Source organism: Heteronotia binoei, unplaced genomic scaffold (assembly GCF_032191835.1).
Source record: "Heteronotia binoei isolate CCM8104 ecotype False Entrance Well unplaced genomic scaffold, APGP_CSIRO_Hbin_v1 ptg000294l, whole genome shotgun sequence".
Taxonomy (NCBI): Eukaryota; Metazoa; Chordata; class Lepidosauria; order Squamata; family Gekkonidae; genus Heteronotia; species Heteronotia binoei.
In genome coordinates this window covers 486,803-508,628 of record NW_026800011.1, presented here as the reverse complement: position 1 = coordinate 508,628, position 21,826 = coordinate 486,803, and the positions used below count along the sequence as shown (strand labels likewise).

Here is a 21,826-nt window from a genome sequence, read left to right as displayed (position 1 = left end):
ATAGAGCCAACAGAGCAAACAGGACAAAATAAATAGGCTGCATTATGCAGCACAGTCTCACTGGAATCTCACTGGAATCTGACTGGCTTCTCAGCGTAGAACCCGTTCTCTCTAGTCTTCTCACTTTGAAAAAAGTAAAAAAAGAGTCTTATTTAACTTTATTCCCCCCTTTCCCTCTCTATAAATAATCTTGGTGTTTCCGGCAGTGATATTTGGGGGATTTTTGGGGACATCACAGGAAGTGCTGTGAAGTCACTTCCTGTTTCCAGCAGTGGCATTTGGGGGAAATGATGTCACAGGAAGTGACATCACCTCCTGCTTCCAGCGGGTGGCGCAGGGGAAATAATGTCACAGGTAGTGACGTCACTTCCTGTTTCCGGCAGGTGGCGCGGGGAAAATGATGTCACAGGAAGTGATGTCACTTCCTGCTTCCGGCGGTGGCATGGCATCACCGGAAGTGACGTCGCCGGAAGTGACGTCGCTTCCTGTTTCCGGCGACGCGCGCGCACACACACATTCCTTCCCCCCTCAAGGTGTCCCTGGCTGGCCTGCAGAAATTATGGCCACCCTAGCAACAGTTAGAATTCTTAATTCATAAGACGCCAATAATTAGTTTTGGTTTTAGGAGGATGAATCTGCTGGCTTCAATCATGCTTTTAAAGAGCTATCAAATAATTAGTGTTCAGCACAGTTTCTGTATCATGCCACATGTAAAGGCCACAAGACAGGCTACCTCTTTAAATGAACAAATGGAATCAAAAAGTGTTCTTAATTAGGCAGTTGTCTCTGCACAACTGACACCAAGTGGATACTATGATTGTCACCACTCTTGCTTGGTTGTTCTAGAAGCATAGTATTACTTGAAGGAGCCTAAAAACCCAAGAGATTATATCCCAGGACAGAGGAAGGTATCTGAAGAGCCTGACACTACAAGCCATAGGGATTTTGTTCAGATAAAACCAGGATAAAATACTGATGGGTACACTATTTTGCCCCTTATCTGCATGCACTGATTAAAAGAAATATTTGGTGCAATTCTTTTTAATCAAAGTAATAGCAGACAAAGTTTGAAGTTTAGCTTTCTTAAATTTGAACATTAAAAGAAGTGCACAAATATAGAACCCTTGAAGCTCTGCCTAACCTGTTCGTCTGTCCATATGCAAGAACTGTTCTAAGAAATCTGATCCCTAACACATTTTTCTAGATTTACCCTTTCCAATGTGAAAATGTGTATTTATATCTATACTTCAGATAGCCTTGCCTACTAGGCGTAGAAGAACTGAATGAATTCCTCTTATCTGAACAACGTGTAAAATTAACTTGGGCTGAAATTCATAATATACAGTCCATCTGCTATGCCAGAATACTGCTATGCCATTTTTATTTGCAAAGTTTCTAGTCAAAAACCATGATTTGAATATCTCACAGTAAATACTTTTTACATGCAGTAGCTATTTCAGGGATTATATATGGTCATATAGCTTTTACATTAGAACTGGCAGAGGAGCATGAATCAATCAAGCTCTCCAAACACCGTCCTTTGTCCCAGGATATAATCTCTTGTATTTTTATGCTCCTTTAAGTGATGCTATGCTTTTAGAATAACAGCAAGAGTGATGACAATCAAAGTGTCCAATTAGCATCAGTTGTGCAGAGATAACTAATTAAGAACACTTTTTTTATTCCACTTGCTCAGGGCTTTTTTTTTTTAGCTTGGCCAGGGCTCCAGCTAAAAAAAAAAGGTCTCCAGCAGAAGGAAGCTGCTAAGCAGACCTTGCATTCTGTCCTCTCCGCCACCTCCAGTGGGCTTACAAAGAGAGAGAGAGATGCGGAGCCGCCCACAATCACCCCCTCTCAGGAGAAGTTGGGCCTGCCGTTGCTCACTCCACCACATAAGGATCTCAGTGGGTTTTTTTTGGGGGGGGGGGTGAAACAAGAAGAAGCAGAAGAGGACGACAGCATTGGATGTATATTCTGCCCTCCACTCAGAGTCTCAGAGCAGCTCACAATCTCCTTTATCTTCCTCCTCCACAACAAACACCCTGTGAGGTGTGTGGGGCTGAGAGAGCTCTCTCAGAAGCTGCCCTTTCAAAGACAACTCCTACAAGAGCTATGGCTGACCCAAGGCCATTCCAGCAGGTGCAAGTGGAGGAGTGGGGAATCAAACCGCACACAAACCGTACACTGTAGTTTGCGTACATCACACCAAACTGGCTCTCTCATTGGGCTGTGTGCGAGCACACATCCATGAAATGCAGCAGATGGCACTGTACTGTTCTGTGTCAATATGCAGAAAATAACCTACTGAATAGGTGATGTCACTTCATGACATCAGGGGGTTTGGCATAATATGCAAATGAGTTCCTGCTGTATTTGCCCATTTCAAGAGGTAGCCTGTCTTGTGGCCTTTTCATGTGGCATGATACAGAAACTGTGCTGAACACTAGTTCTTTGAAAGCTCTTTAAAAACATGATCGAAAGTAGCAAATTCATCCTCATAAAACCAGAACTTGCTACTAACAACTTTTGCATACACAGTGTTAATACACTGAAGAGGAATCCAGAAAAAATAAGAGTTGTTGCTGGTGATGGTTGGAGCTTCACTGTTCTTGGTTAATGGTCTGTTGACCATTTGAGATGGGTTAGCTCTTTTATTAAAACAGTAGGCCTACAGATGGGAAATGTGACAGCTGTGACCATACAGGCCCAGGTGGCCTCTCTGGTGCCCACTGCACCTCTCCTTGTAGAGTGATTATCTGGCTACAATTACCCATGCCCTAGTCACCTCTAGATTTATTATCTTAACACATACTCCCATTGGGTTGGCCTTGAAGAGTTCTCTGAAACTTTTAACAGGGATGTGAAGGGTATTAAGTCCATATTACACTGGTAGAAATCCTACACTGGACTCTAACATGCTTCTGGGCACAAAATCTGAATGATCTGGGAACCAGAAAAACTGAAGGACTGCTTATTCCCATATAGGTATACCTGATTCTTAAGACTTTCAGGGAAGCCTTAATCCTGATGAATACAGGTAGGGAACACTGCTCAAACAGAGCCTTTTTGGTGGCATCACCACATTTATGGAATAGTATTCCATCAGACATTCACGTGGTACCAACTCTGTTACTCCTTCAATGAAGACATTTTTATTTTGGTTAATATCATCCAACACGTTAAGAAAAAGCTATTTCCATGAATGGGAAACTTGGGCCATTGTTGGATTACTAGAAAGAATTTACAGGAATTATCTACAGAATTGTTGTACTGGACATTGCACTTTTACATTATTGCATGGCAACTGTGACATTTATGTTTAGTGATACGACTGCTGATGTAATTAATAGCTGGTAGGAAGTCTTTAATAATACTGTTAATTTTGAGCATTAGTATACTTGTTGCTTATTTATGTTTTTTTTTATTTAACACACTTCTATCCCACACCTTCCTACAAGGTGGTCAGGGTGGCACACATCATTCTTGCCACCTCCATTTTACCTTCATAACAAACCTGTGAGGTAAGTTAGGACATGGGTAAGTGACTGGGCCATGATTTCCCCCAGGAGATTCAAAGCAGAGTAGGAATTTAAATCTGTGTGCCCCACCTCAAACTGATTATTTCAGAGACTGCATTTGATGTTTTAAATTTTGTATTTTGCTTTGAACATGTTATGGAAATGTAGGATATACATTATAAATAAATAAAAACAAAATACAGTTGCTACTTCTGTCTAAGAACCAGGCCTTCAGCAAAGGTTCATAAAATATGGATTATTTTAGAAGATTTTTTTAAACATGAATTTGCCTTTGAATTGTGCCCCCAGGTGCCTGGTTATAAGTATTTCATACAATACCTCTACCAACATCCAGTGGGCCAATAAAAAACCCAATTTTGTGTATATGTTTTTGAGTCAGCAAAAATATTCTTTAGGCCAGATGTTAAATTGGGAAGGGGGGAAGATGTTGCTGGACGTATTTGAAACCTCTGGGAGTGCTTTGCTCCTTAAACTTGAAGCACAATCCAAGTTAGAATGGAACATTAGAATGTTAGATGTTAGAATGTAACTTATTTAAAGAGCTACTGTACTGCATTCCCCTGAAATCTTGCAAATCACTGCAATGTCCCTAACTCTACAGTGAATTGTCTCTAGCCTAATCTTGACTAAGCTTTGCATTCACCAGAAAGCTATTTAAGTAATTGACATGGAGTAAAACAAGGTTGCATAATAAAAAAAAAATCAGCTTCAAAAGGCAGAGTTGACTCACCCTGTTTTGAAAAAAAGATGCATGAAAATGTGAGGTTGTTGCAGATATTGATACTAATGTAATTGTTTCTTCTGAACTGGGATTATGCAAGTAAACTTTTTCCATTTTTGGCATCCCAACTGGCCTGTTTTAAAACAAAAAGCAGAAAAAAATGTATTTAAAATGTTTTGTCAGTTGTTCCTATCACCGCAACATGTCTGTAGCTTTATGATTAAGTAAACCAGGATGACAATAGTTCAGTACATCAATGAGTTAAGGTTGCTGAAGTATTATTTTTCTCCTCCCCTACAGAAACACACTGTGACAAGAACTGTATTTTTAAAAAATAAATCTGTAAATACTTGTATTATACTGGGCAAGCAGCAACAAGCACAGCTTGAACTTGCATCTCTCATAATGTTTCAATACACTGCTATGGCTACATTAGGGTGATGTTTGTCCCACAGTTTAGCACTAGAATCTACTATATTTTTACCCTTGGAAATAGCAAGTAACTGCTCAATGTAGTAGGTTAAATATTCAACTAGTAATCCTCGCTTCTTCTGCATCAAGTCTAAGGTCAGAAGAAAGTATGTGCAGCCTCTGCAGTGCAGGTTTGTTTCCCATTTCTTGGACAATGCAGCACTATGACAACTGCCCTCATGGCAGTCTGTTTTCAGGCTATAAACAGTTACAGGCCATTTCCTGTTTGCCTCAAGTGCCGCCCTAAATGCAAGCAGTAAGCTACAAAGGTGGTAAAATTAGTACTCAAAAACTAAACTCAAATCCTTGACTTCTGTACCTTCCAGTTTGCATACAACTATAATCTAGGGTTGTCAGGTCTATGTTGGAAAATACCTGGAGACTTTGGGGATGGATCCAGGAGAGGGTGGGGTTTGGGGAGGGGAGGGGTCTCAGCATGGTACAATGCCATAGAGTCCACCCTTCAATTTTCTCCTGGGGAGCTGATCTCTGCCAGCTGGAGATCAGTTGTAAAAATGGGAGATCTCCTGGTCCCAACCTACTATAACTACAATGCCAGCCAATACTTTCTTAATTTTAAGAATATGTGAGCTCAAAGTTTTCACAATAATCTGACCAAATAACTATATTAGGCAGCAGATAAGAGAGCAAGTGCATGGCAGTTGGATAAAGACATGTAAGCAATTTACTTATTCATTTACTTAACACATTCTCTCAATAATTTTATTTGATAGCCTGTGTGAAGTGACAGTTTCTAGAATAGAACACCTAAAGCTTTCCCTGTCCCAAGAGCTTCATCGTGTTTACTTATGTCTAGGATAGGCAGCTCAGAGAAGAAGACTGGCGCCCAACCCAAGTCTAGTCAAATAATATTTCAAAATAATATTCCAGTGCACACTTGCTGGTGCCATTTAACAAGCAGATTGCTTGCCCTTCACAACAGCAGCAACAAAATTCTAGAGGTAGGGAGGGAAACCTGCCCTGCACTTGCATGTGAAAAATTAAAATAAATTAAGCCAACTGCACTAACTAAAAAGACTAGAAGACTCCTGGCAGTGATATGCAAATCAGAGATTTACCAACATACTCTGTGTCAGGAGAAGAAAGACCAAATTTGTTAACACAAGATGAGTAGCCTTGTTAATCTTAAAGTGCTACTAGACTCTTTTTTCTACTACAAATTTGTTAAGAATATCAGGAATCTGAGCTCTCTTTAGCCTATATCTTGTCTGACTTACAACTGTTAATCATTCTAATATACTTGGCAATACAGGGTTTTGGTTTCTACAAACATCTCAGTTTCATTTATAAAATATATAAAATAATCTCATCTTCTGACAGACAACATGAAATAAAATAAAAACAGAACACAGTGCAACCAGAGTTTACAAACTTACATTGCATCAATATGACCACTATTTTGCTAGTGTTTGGGTGCTGTCTGAGTGATGGTTTATTAGCAAGCTGATGAATACTTGGTTAATTTTCATTAAGAGGAAGAGGAGGAGATTGAATTTATACCCCACCCTTCACTACCCGAAGGAGTCTCAGAGTGGCTTATAATCTCCTTTCCCTTCCCCTCCCCACAACAGGCACCCTGTGAGGTAGGTGGGGCTGAGAGAGCTCTGACAGAATCTGCTCGAGAGGAATAGCTCTGTGAGAACTTGTAACTGGCTCAAGGTCACATCAGCAGGTGCAAGTGGAGGAATGAGGAATCAAACCCAACTCTCCAAGATAAGAGTCTGTGCACTTAACCACTACACCAAAATAGTTTTCACAAACACAACAAACTGGCTTTCACAAACACAACTGGCTCTCATTAGACACAAAGGGTAACAACAACGAAATGTGGGAAATAGCAGATTTTTCTAAACTGGCAGAGTGGGCTAGATTAATAGATGACCAAGTTCACTGGCCCTATTTTCCATTTGTTGGCAGCCTGAGTCCATAAAATGTTCTGCTTAGGCAATCATGGTTCTGCCATTTAATAGCAAGCATCATCCCACCTCCCTCTAAATACAGAAATTCTTCAAATAAGAGTTAATTTCTAAAACGGTAGCAACAAAAACAGGTTACTCACCTGTAATTGATGATCTTCGAGTGGTCATCTGTGCAGTCACACACATGGGTTTTCCCGTCAGGACGAACCCTACCTCGGAGATTTTAAAAGCTAGCCTAGGCGTTATTTTTGGCGCGCACTCCCTTTCGCTCTGGGGAGCAGGCATCCACTGCGCATGCCTGGAGCGAGAGGGAGGTGCCCCACCCACTCAGTTTCTTTCCCCGCCGCTGACATAGTAGGTGAGCGGTTGTATAGGACCAGTAGCCAGCAGCGGGGACGGCTGGGCGGGCGTGTGTGACTGCACAGATGACCACTCGAAGATCATCAATTACAGGTGAGTAACCTGTTTATCTTCTTCGTGGTCTCTGTGCAGTCCCACACATGGGTGACTGATAAGCTGACCTGCAAGGTGGTGGGTGCTGGCACTAGAGTTGGAGAAAGGAAAAATGCAAAGGTTAGTGCAACACAGTCAGCACATAACAGGCTACAAGGCAAGCAATTACTCACCAAGCCGAGACCGACTCCTTAGTCAAAGATGGAGCGGAGCACTGCCTGTCCGAAGGATGCATCCCGCCTAGCACGAACGTCCAAAGCGTAGTGCGTGGCGAAGGTCGAAGGGGAAGACCAAGCGGCAGCGGCGCAAATGTCCTCCATGGATACACCCCTGGCAAGGGCAGATGACGTTGACAAAGCTCTTGTGGAATGAGCTCGTATGGCAGATGGGACTGGTTGCTTTGCGAGTCTGTAGCACAGCTCTATAGCAGCAACCAACCATTTTGACAGTCTCTGTGTAGATATCTTTTTTCCTTTATTAAGGCGGCCGTAGGCCACAAAAAGTCTGGAGTCCGTACGGAACGATGCTGTTCTATCTATATAGTAAGCGAGTGCTCTTCTAACATCTAGACAGTGTAGAGCTTCTTGCCCCTTGTCCGTCGGACGTTGGAAAAAGGCAGGTAAGGTTGTGATTCTGTGTAAATGAAATGCGGAAACTACCTTGGGTAAGAAGGCAGGGTCTGGCCGCAACACCACCCTATCGTGGTGAAAAATGGTGTAAGGCGAGTCTGCTCTGAACGCGCAAATATCACTTGCTCTCTTAGCAGAGGTGAGTGCGACTAATAGAGCCGTTTTCCATGAGAGAAGGTGAAGCGGTATTGTAGCCATAGGTTCGAAAGGCGGTTTTACTAGTTGGCTTAGCACTAGCGATAAACTCCAGCTAGGATACATTTGCCGCAATGGTGGGTGCAAATGTAGGATTCCTTTTAAGAAGGATTTCGCTGCAGGGTGTGAAAAGACAGTCCGACCCTGTACATGCGGGTGAAAAGCTGAGATTGCTGCAAGGTGCACCTTTAAGGATGAGTACGTGAGGCCCTTTTCTGACAAATGCAGTGTATATGCCAAGATTTGAGGTATGGAAGCCGAGAAAGGTCTGAAATTATGCTTGGTAGCGTAGATGGAAAATCTTTTCCATTTCATGGAGTATGACTTTCTCGTTGACGGTTTCCTCGCATTTAAGAGAACGTGTCTTACTCCTTCAGGAAAGTCTGAGAACATATCCTCCAAGCCGTTAGGCGAAGCCTGTTCGGGTCGTGATGGAGAACCCTGCCGTTCTGCTGGGACAGGAGGTTCTGTGCCAGAGGGAAGTGATGGTAAGTATTTTTCGACAGAAAGAGGAGGGTTGTGAACCATGGCTGGCGTGGCCACCATGGCGTCACTAGAATGCAATCTGTGTTGTCCAGTTGAATTTTCTGTATGCACCGTGTTATCAGCGGGAAAGGAGGGAAGAGGAAGTGCAGTGGACCGGTCCATGTCTGTATGAAGGCATCCCCTGCAGACTGTTGTGAGGGCGGACCTCTCATAAAAAAGATAGCACACTGTGCATTGTCTGGTGCAGCAAACGCATCTATTGAGGGGGTTCCGAATTTCCGGAATACTGGCAGAAGGTACGACCTGTGGAGTGACCACTCGTGGTCGTTGATGAGATATCTGCTCAGCCTGTCCGCTTGAACATTCTGTACGCCAGGAAGATGTACCGCAGTGAGATGGATCTGGTGAACAATACTCCAGTGCCAAAGGTGCATTGCTCTTTTGCAAAGGCGGGTGGATGCAGTTCCTCCTTGCCTGTTTATATAAAAGACCGTCGCCACATTGTCTGAGGCGATTTGTACATGTCGGCCTTGAAGAGATGGAAGAAACGATTTTAAAGCTCTGTGAACAGCTAGAAGCTCTAAACAATTGATGTGGAGCGACTGTTCGTACGGTGTCCATTGCCCCTGGACAGTGAGTATGTCGAGATGGGCTCCCCAGCCCCACCTCGAGGCGTCCGTTGTAACTACTGCTGATGGGCTTGGCCGTAAAAATGGCATTCCTGCAAGCAGGTGAGCTCGTACTGTCCACCATTCGAGTGAGGGGAGGATGTGGTTTGGAACAGTGAGGACTGTTCCTTGAGATTGGCGTTGGGGTCGAAATGCACGGACGAACCAGATTTGTAGGGTTCTCATGCGTAGTCTTGCGTGTGTTAGAACTGCTGTCGTGGCTGCCATGAGTCCTAACATGCGCTGAATGTTGAAGGCCGTTTGTTTTGAATGTTGAAGGCCGTTTGTTTGGGTTGTTGTATTATTTGTGCAGCCAGCGTCTGAATGGAAGATATCCTGTCCACAGGAAGATACGCCTTGTGGTCCGTGGTGCACAAGCGAGCCCCTATAAAATGGATGTCTTGAGTCGGGGTAAGGTGTGACTTTTGTTGATTGACCTGGAGGCCCAGTTCTGCTAGGAGCGCAAGTGTCATTGAAATGTCTTTCATCAACTGTGCCCTTGAAGCTCCCACGAGGAGCCAATCGTCTATGTATGGGTAGGTTGCAATTCCGCGTTGTCTGAGGTGTGCTGCAATTACCGCCATACATTTCGTGAATGTCCGTGGTGCCGTGGAGAGTCCGAAGGGCAGGGCTCGGAACTGGTAGTGGTTGCTGCCGACGGCGAAACGCAGAAACTTTCTGTGGCATTGGTGTATTGTCAGGTGGAAGTATGCGTCCTGTAAATCTACCAGTGCCATCCAAGAGTTTTTGGGAATTAAGGGCAGAATCGATTGTAAGGTGATCATTCTGAATTTTCTGTGACGGATAAATTTGTTTAGGGCTCTTAGATCCAGAATCGGGCGCTGTCCCCCATCCCTTTTCGGGACTAGAAAGTACCGGGAATAAAATCCTGTCCGATGGTATTGGCCTGGGACAGGCTCTATAGCCGCTTTGGCTGTTAAGGTGTCTATTTCTTCCTGAAGGGAAGGGGATGGGGGAGTGGAAACAAAATGATGTTTTGTTGGTGGTGCTTGAAACTCTATGGAGTAACCTCTCAAAATGATGTTCAAAACCCATTTGTCCGTGGTTATTTGTCGCCAATTGTCGTGAAATGGAAGAAGTCTGGAAACGTGTTGAATTGGTAGAGGTAGAAAGTCAAAGAGACTGCTTTGACGAAGACGCAGCCTTTTTAGGTGGTTGTGGTCTCTGCTGTCTCTGGTTAAAGGATTGCTTTGGAGGAGGAGCCTTACGTTTCCAGTATTCAGATTGTCGAGGAGATCTGGAACGTTTGAAGGGCGCTGGTTTCCATGGCCTGGGTTTATAGCTCTGCTGTTGTTGTTGTTGTTGCGCTACTCCGAGCCTCTTTGCTCGTTTGCGGCTATCGTCCACGGTGGACAGTATATCGTCCGTTGTGGCATTAAAGAGACCTTGGCCATCGAAGGGAAGGTCTTCGATTTTGAATTTAAGATCAGGTTGCAACGAAGAGGATCGAAGCCAAGCGTGTCGTCTTAGGGCAATTGAGGCAGCCATCGCCTTTGAAGTGCACTCCACAGAGTGACGGATGGTATTTATCTGCTGTTTTGAAATCCTGTTGAGCTCCTGAAGCAGCTTGCAGGCTTGTTTCTGGGAGGGTTCTGGTAGGGCAGAGACGAGTGTATTCAGTTGTGAGGAGATATTGTGGGAATACGCGGCGAAGTATGCTAAGTAATTGTTAATTTTGGCATTTGCCGTAGATATTGAATACATTTTTCTTCCTAGGGTGTCTAATTTCCTGCCTTCCTTCTCAGGAGGTACTGGGTGACGGGTCTGTTTAGATTTAGAGGAAGAATGAACTATCAGGGAGTTCGGTGCTGGATGGCTAAATAAAAACTTCGAATCCGGTGCTTGGATCCTGTAAAGGGATTCAATTCGTTTTGAAGTTGGGGGAATGGAGGCTGGGTTGTCCCAAGCTTCTTTGATGGCTTCTAGGTGTACCGGTAACATAGGCAGAAAGGAACCAGCAGGTAAATCTGAGTGCACCAAGTCGTGCACCACGTCTGTTACCTTGGGTGCATCTGAGGTAAGGGTAACGTTAAGCGCAGAGGCCATATTGGCAATCAAGTCCAGGTATGTCTTTGCCCCTTCGGAAGGTGACAAATCCGCTGGTTTGGCGATATCCGAGGCGGGAGATCCAGGGGACATCGACTGTATCGAGTCCGATGATTGAGCGTCGGATTCGGCATCAGAGTCAGGCTCGGGTTCAGGCGGGTCCGGTCTGGTTGGAGTCGTGCTTTTAGGTCTCGTTGGAGTCGTGCCCTTAAGCTTAGAAGTCGAAGTGGAAGGAGTCGGAGATGGCTGTTTTGTTAGTTGCTTACTCCGTTGGACAGGAGTCGCTTCTTTGGATTGGTTCCTGTGGCAATCGGTACGGTACCGAGAGCGGTGGTAGCCGCAACATGCATGGGAATCCATAGAAGGAGACCTCGAAGCATAATGGCGTCGTCTCGGGGACATGGATGGAGACCGAGATCTCGGGTTGTAGCGATAGCGGTCCCTCCCTCTACTAGGGGATCTGTCCAGGAAACGCGTATGATGGTACCGATGTCTCTCGATGCTGGGAGATCTGGCTGGGAACCGATGTGTATCAAAGTACCTGTAAGCGTCATGTTTGTATTGGATGGGATTCGACATATCGCGGAACGATCTAGGGTTGATATGCTGTCGAGTCCACTGCAGCGGGTCTCGGATCGGCTCCAGCGAGGGGTCTGGTATGGATCCTTGCAGAGAAGGGGATCGGGACGGAATCGGAATAACTTCTTCCGTCTGCTGGTGCGGTGACTCCGTAAGCGGGGTGGCCACTTCCTGGGTATCGGATCCGGGTGTGGAGGTCTCACATTGCCTGTCAGGCTCGTTCTGTTGTTCCGAAGATTTTCTCGAGTCCCTCGGGATTTTCGGGTCCTTCGGATCGGTCGGTTTTCGCGGGACCTTCGGGTCGGATGGTTTTCTCGAATCCTTCGGGGCCTTCGGGTCGGAGTGCTTGCGTTTCTTAGTGTGCTTCCCACTTTTCGGTTTAGTCGCCGCGGCCGTTTGTTCTGACGTTCTCGCGCCGTCGCCGGCTTTCGCGGCATCACCGGACTTATGCTTGCTGGGAACAATGGCCACTGAAGCTGCCGACCGTGCGCCGTCCCCTTGGGGAGTCAGTAGGGGGGGCGACTTACTTACTGAAGAAGATTGCGACATTTCAGGGTGAAGCACAGACTCCATCAGGTGGCTTCTTAGTCTAGCGGCTCTGTTTTTGCGCGCCTGTTTGCCGAATTGAAGGCAATGCGCACAGGCGTCTACTTTATGGGTTTCTCCCAAACAAAATAGGCAAAGCGAATGCCCGTCCGATGTAGGGATTTTCGCCCTACAACGCGAACACCTTTTAAAGGTTATTTTACTGTCTCTTCCTTCCATACGCCCGGGGGGGGGGGGGGTAGGGGAAGGGAGGTCTGAGGTAAAAGCGGGGAAGATATTTATACTCTTTTTTTTTTTTTTTTTAGAGAAGATAGGAATATAAGAAAAAGAGCGAAGGAAGTGAAATAAAGAGGAGACTTGAAGAAACGGAGGCTAGATATTTGAGGTAAAAGCGGAGCGCAGCGAGGTAAGACTATCCCGGGCGGCGGTTGGAAAGAAACTGAGTGGGTGGGGCGCCTCCCTCTCGCTCCAGGCATGCGCAGTGGATGCCTGCTCCCCAGAGCGAAAGGGAGTGCGCGCCAAAAATAACGCCTAGGCTAGCTTTTAAAATCTCCGAGGTAGGGTTCGTCCTGACGGGAAAACCCATGTGTGGGACTGCACAGAGACCACGAAGAAGATCTTGTGATTCTAAGTAGCCAAAATGTTCCCAACTTACTGTTCATGGAAATCCAACATTGGTGGTTCAAATCGAATCGGTCTGCAATTCCCTCGATACATTGATACACTGCTGGGAAGAAAAAAATGACTGTAAATAAAAGTAAAGCAGAAAGTCCTTTTCGTTCATGCTTAGATATATACCCACTATTATTAGCTCAAAAATGCTAGAAATGCTGCCATTGCCAAAGTAGCCCCAGTCAATTTTTCCAATGAGTACACAGTGTCAGTAGTATTCTCCAGTATTAATCAATAGCATAGATGACAAAAGAACATAAGCAACACAGTCCATTCCTATATGGTTTGCAGTCAAAGATGGCTGACTGATAATACCTTAATAGGTCTCCTTAACAGAACCATCCATTAACAAACCAATAGAACTTATTTCTCCCACCACTTATTTTGTGATAGTATATACATAGCAAAAAGATAACAGATCAAACCTACATGAACCTTCTGCACTGGGACAGAAGTAGTCTATATACAAGTCAGGGTTATACATAAATTGAAGGGAGATGGGACATGCAGATTTAAAAAACACTGCCTTGGCAGCAGCAGCTAATCTTGATTGCATAAGAACAGAAGAAGAGCCCTGCTGGATAAGACAAAGGTTCATCTAGTCCAGCATCCTGTCTCATAGAGTGGCCAAACAGTTCCTCTGGAGGCCAAAAGCAGGGCATAGAGGCCAAGGTATTCCTCTGATGTTGCCCTCTCGCTCAGGGATTCAGAGATTCAGTACCTCTGAACATGAAGCTTCCCTTCTGCCACCATGGCTAGCAGCCACTGATAGACCCATTCTCCACGAATCTATCTAATCCCCGTTTCAAGCTGTTTTCAAGCTGTGGCCATCACTACATCCTCAATCAGTGAATTCCAAATTTTAATCATTCTGTAACAAAGTATTTCCTTTTGTCCGTCCTGCATCTACTGGCAGAAGGAGAAAAATGTATCTGTCAACACTCTCCATTCCATGCATAATTTTATAAAACTCTCATCCCCCCCCCAGACATCTCTTTTCTAAACTGAAAAGTCTGTACAACTGAAGGTAAGTTGTGCGTAAGCAAGAAAATATTTTTAAAACAATATGTTCATTTAAGAAGGCCCCCTGTTAGGCAGAACGTCTGCTTAAAACCCTGAAGAATTACCGTATTTTTGGACCATAAGACGCACTTCCCCCCCAAAAAAAGTGGGGGGGAAAGTGTGTGCGTCTTATGGTCCGAAGGTACGTACCTTCGGGGGGCGAGGGGGCGATCCGCTGCCTCTTCCTCCAATCCGGCACGTCCCCGGCGCCTGCTTGCCTGGCTCCATCTTCTTCAGGCAAGCGTGGGATCGCTCCACGTGGCCCCAGAGCTTTGCAAGCACCGGCCGCGGAGGGGGCAGCGTGCTTCCTACTTCCCTGTGTTCCTGCCTTCAGCTGTGATGTTTAAAGCCCCCTCCGCGGCTGGCGCTTGCAAAGCGCTGGGGCCACGTGGAGCGATCCCACGCTTGCCTGAAGAAGATGGAGCCAGGAAAGCAGGCGCCGGGGAAGCGCCGGATTGGAGGAAAAAGCATCAGATTGCCCCCCAGGAGGAAGGTGCGTCTTATCCTCCGGTGCGTCTAATCGTCCGAAAAATACGGTATATATAACCTCAGTCCCTGACATTTGTGGTTAACTCCACCTCCTCCAGCAGCTTTTTTGTGGCTGCACCCATCACCCGGTGTCGCTTCCAAAGGTGCCTGCAAGGCTTATAATGAGGTTTAAAAGCCATTAAGAATTTTTACTCAATCACTTCTGGCAAAGACAGAGGAGGTGTGGGTATTCCAAAACATGTACATCATAATGCCTTTATACTAGTAGCCCTTGTAGTTATCTTCATTCTCAAACAATATGATAGATAGGATGAACTTTTACCATGGCCACACAACAATGCTAGACTGTGGGGAGCCTCCATACAGAACGACGTACTGAATAAATACTCAATACAACCAAGCAAAGCAATGTCTCCACTAACATCTGTGAAGACTGCAGCTTCCATTTAGCTGAACAGACTTAAATGGCTAGGTGAACTGTCTCTTTGCTATAACATAGTCACTGTTTTTAATGGCAGATGTGTCATGGCAGTATTTAAAGCCACTTCTCTGGGAAGCCTTAGAGGGATAAAAGGCAGAATGACATTTTTCACTACAAAGTACCACCAACCAACAGAAGGGACAGAACCATCAATTTTACATTATTTAGGAGGGACGCGGAACTGGCAGACTGACTCTTTGCCGCTAAAGATCTTTCTCATATAACAACATCTGCTATAAAGGTATTATTCATAAAGGTCTGTTAATATACTAATCACTGCCAGAGTAGACCAATTTAAATTTAAATATTTTAATTATCTCCAAGGAAGATTTAAGTCACATTTCCAAAACTGTAACTAACATTTCTGAATAAGCATGCTTGCTGTCTGTTATAACAATTAAAACGTGTTGTTTTTTGCACTACAGCATTTTCAAATGCTTACAAGGGTAATTGTAAAACAAGATTTCTCTTTGGGTGTGTCTCTCTCTATGCATACACAAAGTTCTGGACATTTAATTTTTAGTATTCTCCATCCATCCATCATTTTCTGTTCCCCCAAAAGGTCAGACCAGAACCAGTGGGTTGAAATTAAATCAAAAGAGTTTCTGGCTAAACTTTAGGAAGAATTTCCTGACAGAGCATTTCCTCAGCAGAACAAACTTCCTCAGGAGGTGGTGGGCTCTCCTTCCCTGGATGTTTTTAAGGAGAGGTTAGATAGCCATTTGACAGCAGTGTTGATTTTGCGAATTAGGTAGATCATGAGGAGAGTGGGCAGGGTTGCATCAATGCTTAATTCTTATGGCCTGTTCTTACACACCCAGGAAAATGCTGATTGACATTTTAGAGTCAGTCAGCAATTTTTCTCCAGGCCAGTTTGTCAAGGGATCCTGGAGGTGGGCATGGATGAGGGCTCACTGGGGATGAATTGTGTGTGGTGCATGTATCTGTGAATTTCCTGCATTGTGTATGGGATTGGATTAGATGACCCTGGAGGTCCATTCCAACTGTCTGTCTGTCTAAGACTGAGCTTAACAAGAAGTTTAGTTCTGCTGGAAGGATAAAGGGCAGCATTGATACACTGGCTTCCGCTATGAGCTCAGAGGCATGAAATAGGCTGCAGTTTTCCATCTCTGCCATGAGGTGGCACTCTCATTCTCCAGTTCAGAGATTTCCATAGAAGTTTGGAACCCACCATTTCATAAATGGCCCTCAGTTGCCAGACCTGAGCAAGGTTAACAGCAGGACATTTGGGGGAACATTAATTCATAGGGTCGCCATAAGTCGGACCGCAACTTGACAGCACTTAACACACATACACTTTGGTGTATCTACATTCACAAAAGTAGTTAAATTCAAAGTTGAAAGCCTCTATGTATGAAGAACAAGAGAAGAAAAGGAAATTTTTATTTTATATATGAGACCTGGAAGGAAGAGCTGATTTAATGTGTTTACATTTGGTTTGTCTTCAGCACCACCTTGTTTTGATGGAAAGTGCACAATAATGAGCTCCATTCCAAGACTTTCCCTACAGATGGTGACACAACCAGAAATACCTCTGTCAGCAGTTTCAACAAGATGTCAAGAAGACATCTGAAGGGCAGCTGAGGACCTCTAGAAAATATGCTGCTCCCCACAGAAAATGTTTCATGTGAAGATGCCAAACTACTCTTTCAGATAGCAGAAGCAAGGAAGTCAAAACGCTGATTATCTTTGGATCCTGCTTGATTGAAGATTTCACATCAGACAATCTTTTGAAAAGTATCAGAATCTGAGGTAAAGTGGTCTCCATAGTCTCTGACCTCTTCTGCCTGTACCTTTTAACACACACACACTCTCCATATAACCTCGGCAGAAGACCTTTGGATGCCAACATAACTTACACCATGTCTTCCAAGTACCCATGTAATATAGGCTGCCTTTCCATGTCTACAGCCATAATGGATCGGCATGATATTGGACCCTGTATTCGTTCATCTGGAGTAAACAGAAATTTGACAGAGGCTGAGTCAGTGTAGTTGACCGAGGCTTGAGAAATATGGCCTCCTGAGCCAATGCATCTAAACTATCTTTAGTATAGCAATTGAAGTGCTGGACTAGGATCTTCGAGACCAAGGTGCAAATTCAGGAAATGCAAACATGCTGCTGGAGGGTTTGATAAAACTTATCTTGAACCTCTGAGCTGAGCCTGAGATCTTCCTTTGGGGTCTCTGTAGTTTTCTGATAATTCCAGAATCTCCATGCGTTTACCAATAAGACAGCAGAAGTCCGACCACCCCTCCTCCCCAGAAGCAAACACCTGCTTTGCTCTTCCTGGACAGAAATCTCTTCATCTGAAAGTTCCCCGCTTCTTTTCAATCATGCCATCTGAATCAAGAGATTCAGTAAAAGTTCCACTCCCTGAAAGCTTAGCTGCATTAGAAGGGGCTGACAGAGAAAAATTTCTTGTATGGCTTTGAAATACAAAGAGGTTTTAGATCAACTACTACGTCTGGCTCCCCCCACCCCAATCCCGAGGACAGAGGGCTGCAGAACTTTGTCTTTCCTTGTTTCTCCTGCCCTGGCAAGGCACGTTTGGTAATTAATCTGGATACAAAACTGCTGTAGCCCAACTTGAACTTTTTTGGGAACCGAAAGTAATCTTCCCATTTCCTGGGCTCTTGGGCCTCTTGCATGGAAAGACTCACCAGCAACTGTGTTATTGCTCCTGTCAGGCCCTGGATTGGTGCCATGTCTTGCTGGCTCCCACTGGGGCTGGATCCCTGGAGATCTGCCACCTTTGAGAAGCCATTTTTGGCTGCAGAGCCCTCCTGCATGGTGGCTGAGAAATGATTTATTCAAAGCCCTCTCCTGAAGAACCCGCAGCGTTTTTGGAAGCCTCCTCTGATGAACTGCAATGTGTCTTTGCCATGGCAGGGAAAGCTTGGAAGTTCAACTAAAAAGAAAGAAAATAACGGACAATCAAAGAGGAGAGATAGAGAGAGCTTGGAGGGGGGGATGGGATAGAAAAAACAGAGGACAGCAGAGAAGATGAAAGAGGTGAATCTGGAGCCAGAAGTGCAGGGCATGGGAATAAAGAACTAGAAATATGCTGGCAAGCAGAGTCCTCAAATTCCTGCTCTCAGCACTAAGGCAGGAAACAGCTGGAAAAGGAGGGCGCCTCCTGACAGTGGAGACTGAAAACTACAGCCTACATACTGGCTGCCTCCAGAGCCAGCACCTGGAAGTCAATCCTTAAAAAAAAAAAATGCCATTTTCTTCTAAATTAGAAAGTTTAGTGGACAATGTAAATAATTTACATAATGCATGACTTAGTTTATAAATAAATAAAATAAATAATAAATTATTTATTTATTTATTTATTATTTATTTAGTTTGACCTCAGAAGCTATGTTTTTTGTCCTTATTCATTCTTTTACATAGAAAGCTAGTGTTTCATTGAACGACTTTAACAGAAGGTCTTAGATCAGTTTTCAAAAATTACGAAGGTAGACTTTATAGGATTTATTGTATTAGAGCATTTCAAACCCAGATTCCATTTGAAGGACACCTAACAAAAATATTAATTTCAAACTCTAAAACAATATTTTAAAAATGTCCATGTTTCCCCACACAATACAGTTTCATATGAAGAAAAAAAGAAATAAAGTGCAAGGAAGAAATAAAGACTCGCAGTTTCTATGTGTCAATTTCTTGACTTTAAAGAGCTCAAAGACATTCACCCAACTCCGCAGGAAGAATAAGGTGCTAGTGCGGTCCGAATTTCGAATGCAGACGATTTTGGTTTTTCAAATCATTTCTTCAGTCTTGGAGATGTTGTATTGAAACTTTCATTACTTGTAGAAGTTCTGCAAATAGTGGGTCATGATAAGCCTCTAACAGTAAAGCTGCCTATGGTACTGTTTCAGATTCCTCTCGAGTTTTCTCCAGAGCTAGTGCTGTAAGAAGCGTTTCGTTGTATGATGGAATGTGGGAGGTTTCTCTTAGACAAAGGAATCTGAAACAGTACTACAGGCAGCTTTACTGTTAAAGGCTTATCACGAGCCACTATTTTCAAAACTTCTACAAGTAATGAAAGTTTCAATACAACATCTGCAAGACTGAAGAAATGATTTGAAAAACCAAAATCGTCTGCATTTGAAATTCGGACCGCATTAGCACTTTATTCTTCTCGCAGAGTTGGATGGACATCATTAAGCGCTTTAAAGTCAAGAAACTGACACATAGGAACTGCGAGTCTTTTATAACTTTATTTCTATCCTTGCACATTGCATTTGAGATCCATGAACTTTTGTAAAGTAAAATGAATTGTATTGTGCTATTGGTGAATTAACTGTTTAATAATCAATAGACTTGTTAAGTATTTTCAGGATCATTCGTTATTTTTCCACAGTATTCTTGCTGTATCTTTAGACATCCCTTGATGCCTGGATCCTACACAGCTGAGAATTCTCTTCACACACAAAAAAATCCTTTTGAATTGCACTTTTAATAATTACTTGTGTTAAATTCTGACACCTGTGAGTTCCTTTGGGAGCCAACTTACAATTGATAAGCAGGGTTAAAATAAAAATAAATACGCATCCACCAACTGTTAATGAGCTATCAAGCTCATCGGGCATCCAACCAAATTCCCATGAGTACAGACTAACCGTTAACAAAGAGGTGATTTTCATAACTTGTTGCACCAAAATATAGAAACAAGCTGATGGGATTGAAACTTGCATTGCTTCAACCAGACTTCCAGACTCTGAAAGCTGCAAAACAGCATCAGCAATCTCATTAAATGATACAGTATAATAAATAAGCAAACATACCTCATATAGACTGAACATGTCTCGTGCCTATATGTATTATTATTTTTCAAATGTACATATATGCTATTGTGATTAATAAAATATGGATTCATTTAAAGTGTTTGTCATGCATTTTCTCAATGAGTACAATTACTGTTATGTGGGTGGGTGGGGGGTATCCATGAAATTTGATGTTGAGAAACTCTGTCCTCCCTGCCCGCCTGTTTGACTTGGCCCGATGGTACAGAATGCCAATCGTCGTCTTAATCTATCATATCATAGGTCTGATGCAGTTGCTCAGGTTACGACTGACAGTAAGTGGCTCTGGAACAATTCCCTCATTGCATGATGTCTTGGCCATGAGGTTTTAAAGTAGAGTATGTCTTTGTTCATTTGTACCCAAGCCCTTTTCAAATGATTTTTACCACCTTTATCCGGAAATAACAGTGAAGTGCCATCTTCCCCCCACCACTTTCAGCTAAAAGGAGAATTTTCCAAGAAGGAAATTCTAAGTACAATGTACCACTATATGCGCATTGATCCTCCTTTACAATCAGTCACTGTACTGACACAAACAAGGTAGTCCCCTGTGCAAGCACCAGTCGTTTCCAACTCTGGGGTAACGTCGCATCTACATCACTATAATACATACAACTAATATTCCTTTATTTGCTGCATACAAAACACTGAAATTTGCCAAGATAAAACTGTTACCATCTCCAATCTTGTACAAAATTCTTTAATGGCTAGTCTGGTTTTGTTTTGTTTTTTTGCCAAGTTAGTCTCTTTTAAACCATGCCAGGATATTCATTCAGAGCAAACACAAAAAGGCTCCAAGCTAGAACTGAGTCAGCATTTGTCAGCAGCATTTACAGATGTTAAAAAGTCTTCAGATAGGTGGTAAGATGCTGCAGCTTTACTTACTTGGCACGCATGTGAAGATTTGCAATACAAAGTAGCTCAAGAATAGAAAAGGAAAATAACCGTCTTTCAAGAGACAGGATTCTAACAGGAAATAAACACCTGACTGTAGTTAATGCTCCAATTCAAAACAGTTACTGTTTGAGATTATACACACACAGAGCATAACACACTGGCACAGTATCAAGGACAGGAAGTGTAGCCAATCTATAGATTGGGGCCCCAATCTATGCCCCAATCTATTTGTTGGCTCACTTACCAGGCCCTTAGAAAATTAGGTCATCAAGCAGGGGTTGAATATTGCTTCGGGCAAATCTTAAAGTGAGACAGAACCAGGGCCTGCCCTGCCACTAGGCAAACTAGGTGATTGTCCAGGGTGCTACCCTTCTGGAGGCACTGAATCAGGCCCCCCCCCCCAACATGACTCAGTGACCTGAGCAATTACAAGTTTTGTGCTTTTCATTTTTCCCACAATTTGTCTGTTTTTTTAAAAAAAATGGTTATTAGTGTGGAGGGGAGGCAGAAACTAAGCCTTGCCTAGGGTGCCAGATATTCTAGGGCCACCCCTGGATAGAACATAGAATATCCGCTCAGTCTCTCAGTGAGAAAGGTGGGCTATGAATGTTATTATTAACAACAACTTCCATGTGTTTCATTGTATAGAAGAAACAAGAGCCAGTGTAGTGTGGTGACAAGAGTATGTCAGACTAGAAGCTAGAGAGATCCAGGTTTGAATCCTCTTCCCTATCTTACAAGTTTGCTAGGTGACCTCAGGATTGTTACATACTCAGTCTAACCCACCTCACATGGCTGCTGATGTGACAATCAAATGGAATTGATCTTGAAAGCTGCTCTGGGGAAAAAAGCTAGAGAATAAATCACACAAAAAAGAACAAATCACCTACAGAATCTGATTACTTTTTAAAACTCTCACTAGTCTCACTAGTCATTACGCATGTACCTGTGCAACAAAAGCTCCACAGCTGCTTTTCTTGGGGAAAAACAGCTTCAGTAAGAGCCAGTTTACAGTGCAAAAGGGGGTGGGAAGAAGTGCTTCACTCTTTCCCCATTTTCATTGCAATCATCACTTCCAAAATGCTTCCCCCTCTTGGGT

General features: G+C 43.7%; 1 protein-coding gene across 2 annotated transcripts in view; it reads right to left on the bottom strand.

The window, feature by feature from the left end:
* Positions 1–21,826, bottom strand: part of LOC132590559 (transmembrane protein 131-like) — a 121,796-nt gene that overhangs the window by 62,784 nt on the left and 37,186 nt on the right. The window contains exons 4-5 of one of the 2 annotated variants that reach the window (XM_060263494.1): positions 12,950–13,021; positions 4,270–4,393 (exon numbers count right to left, since the gene is read on the bottom strand). In XM_060263494.1, coding sequence (XP_060119477.1) covers positions 4,270–4,393; positions 12,950–13,021 — 196 coding nt within the window. The remainder of the gene's footprint in view (positions 1–4,269; positions 4,394–12,949; positions 13,022–21,826) is intronic. The other variant, XM_060263495.1, reaches the window with a different exon arrangement.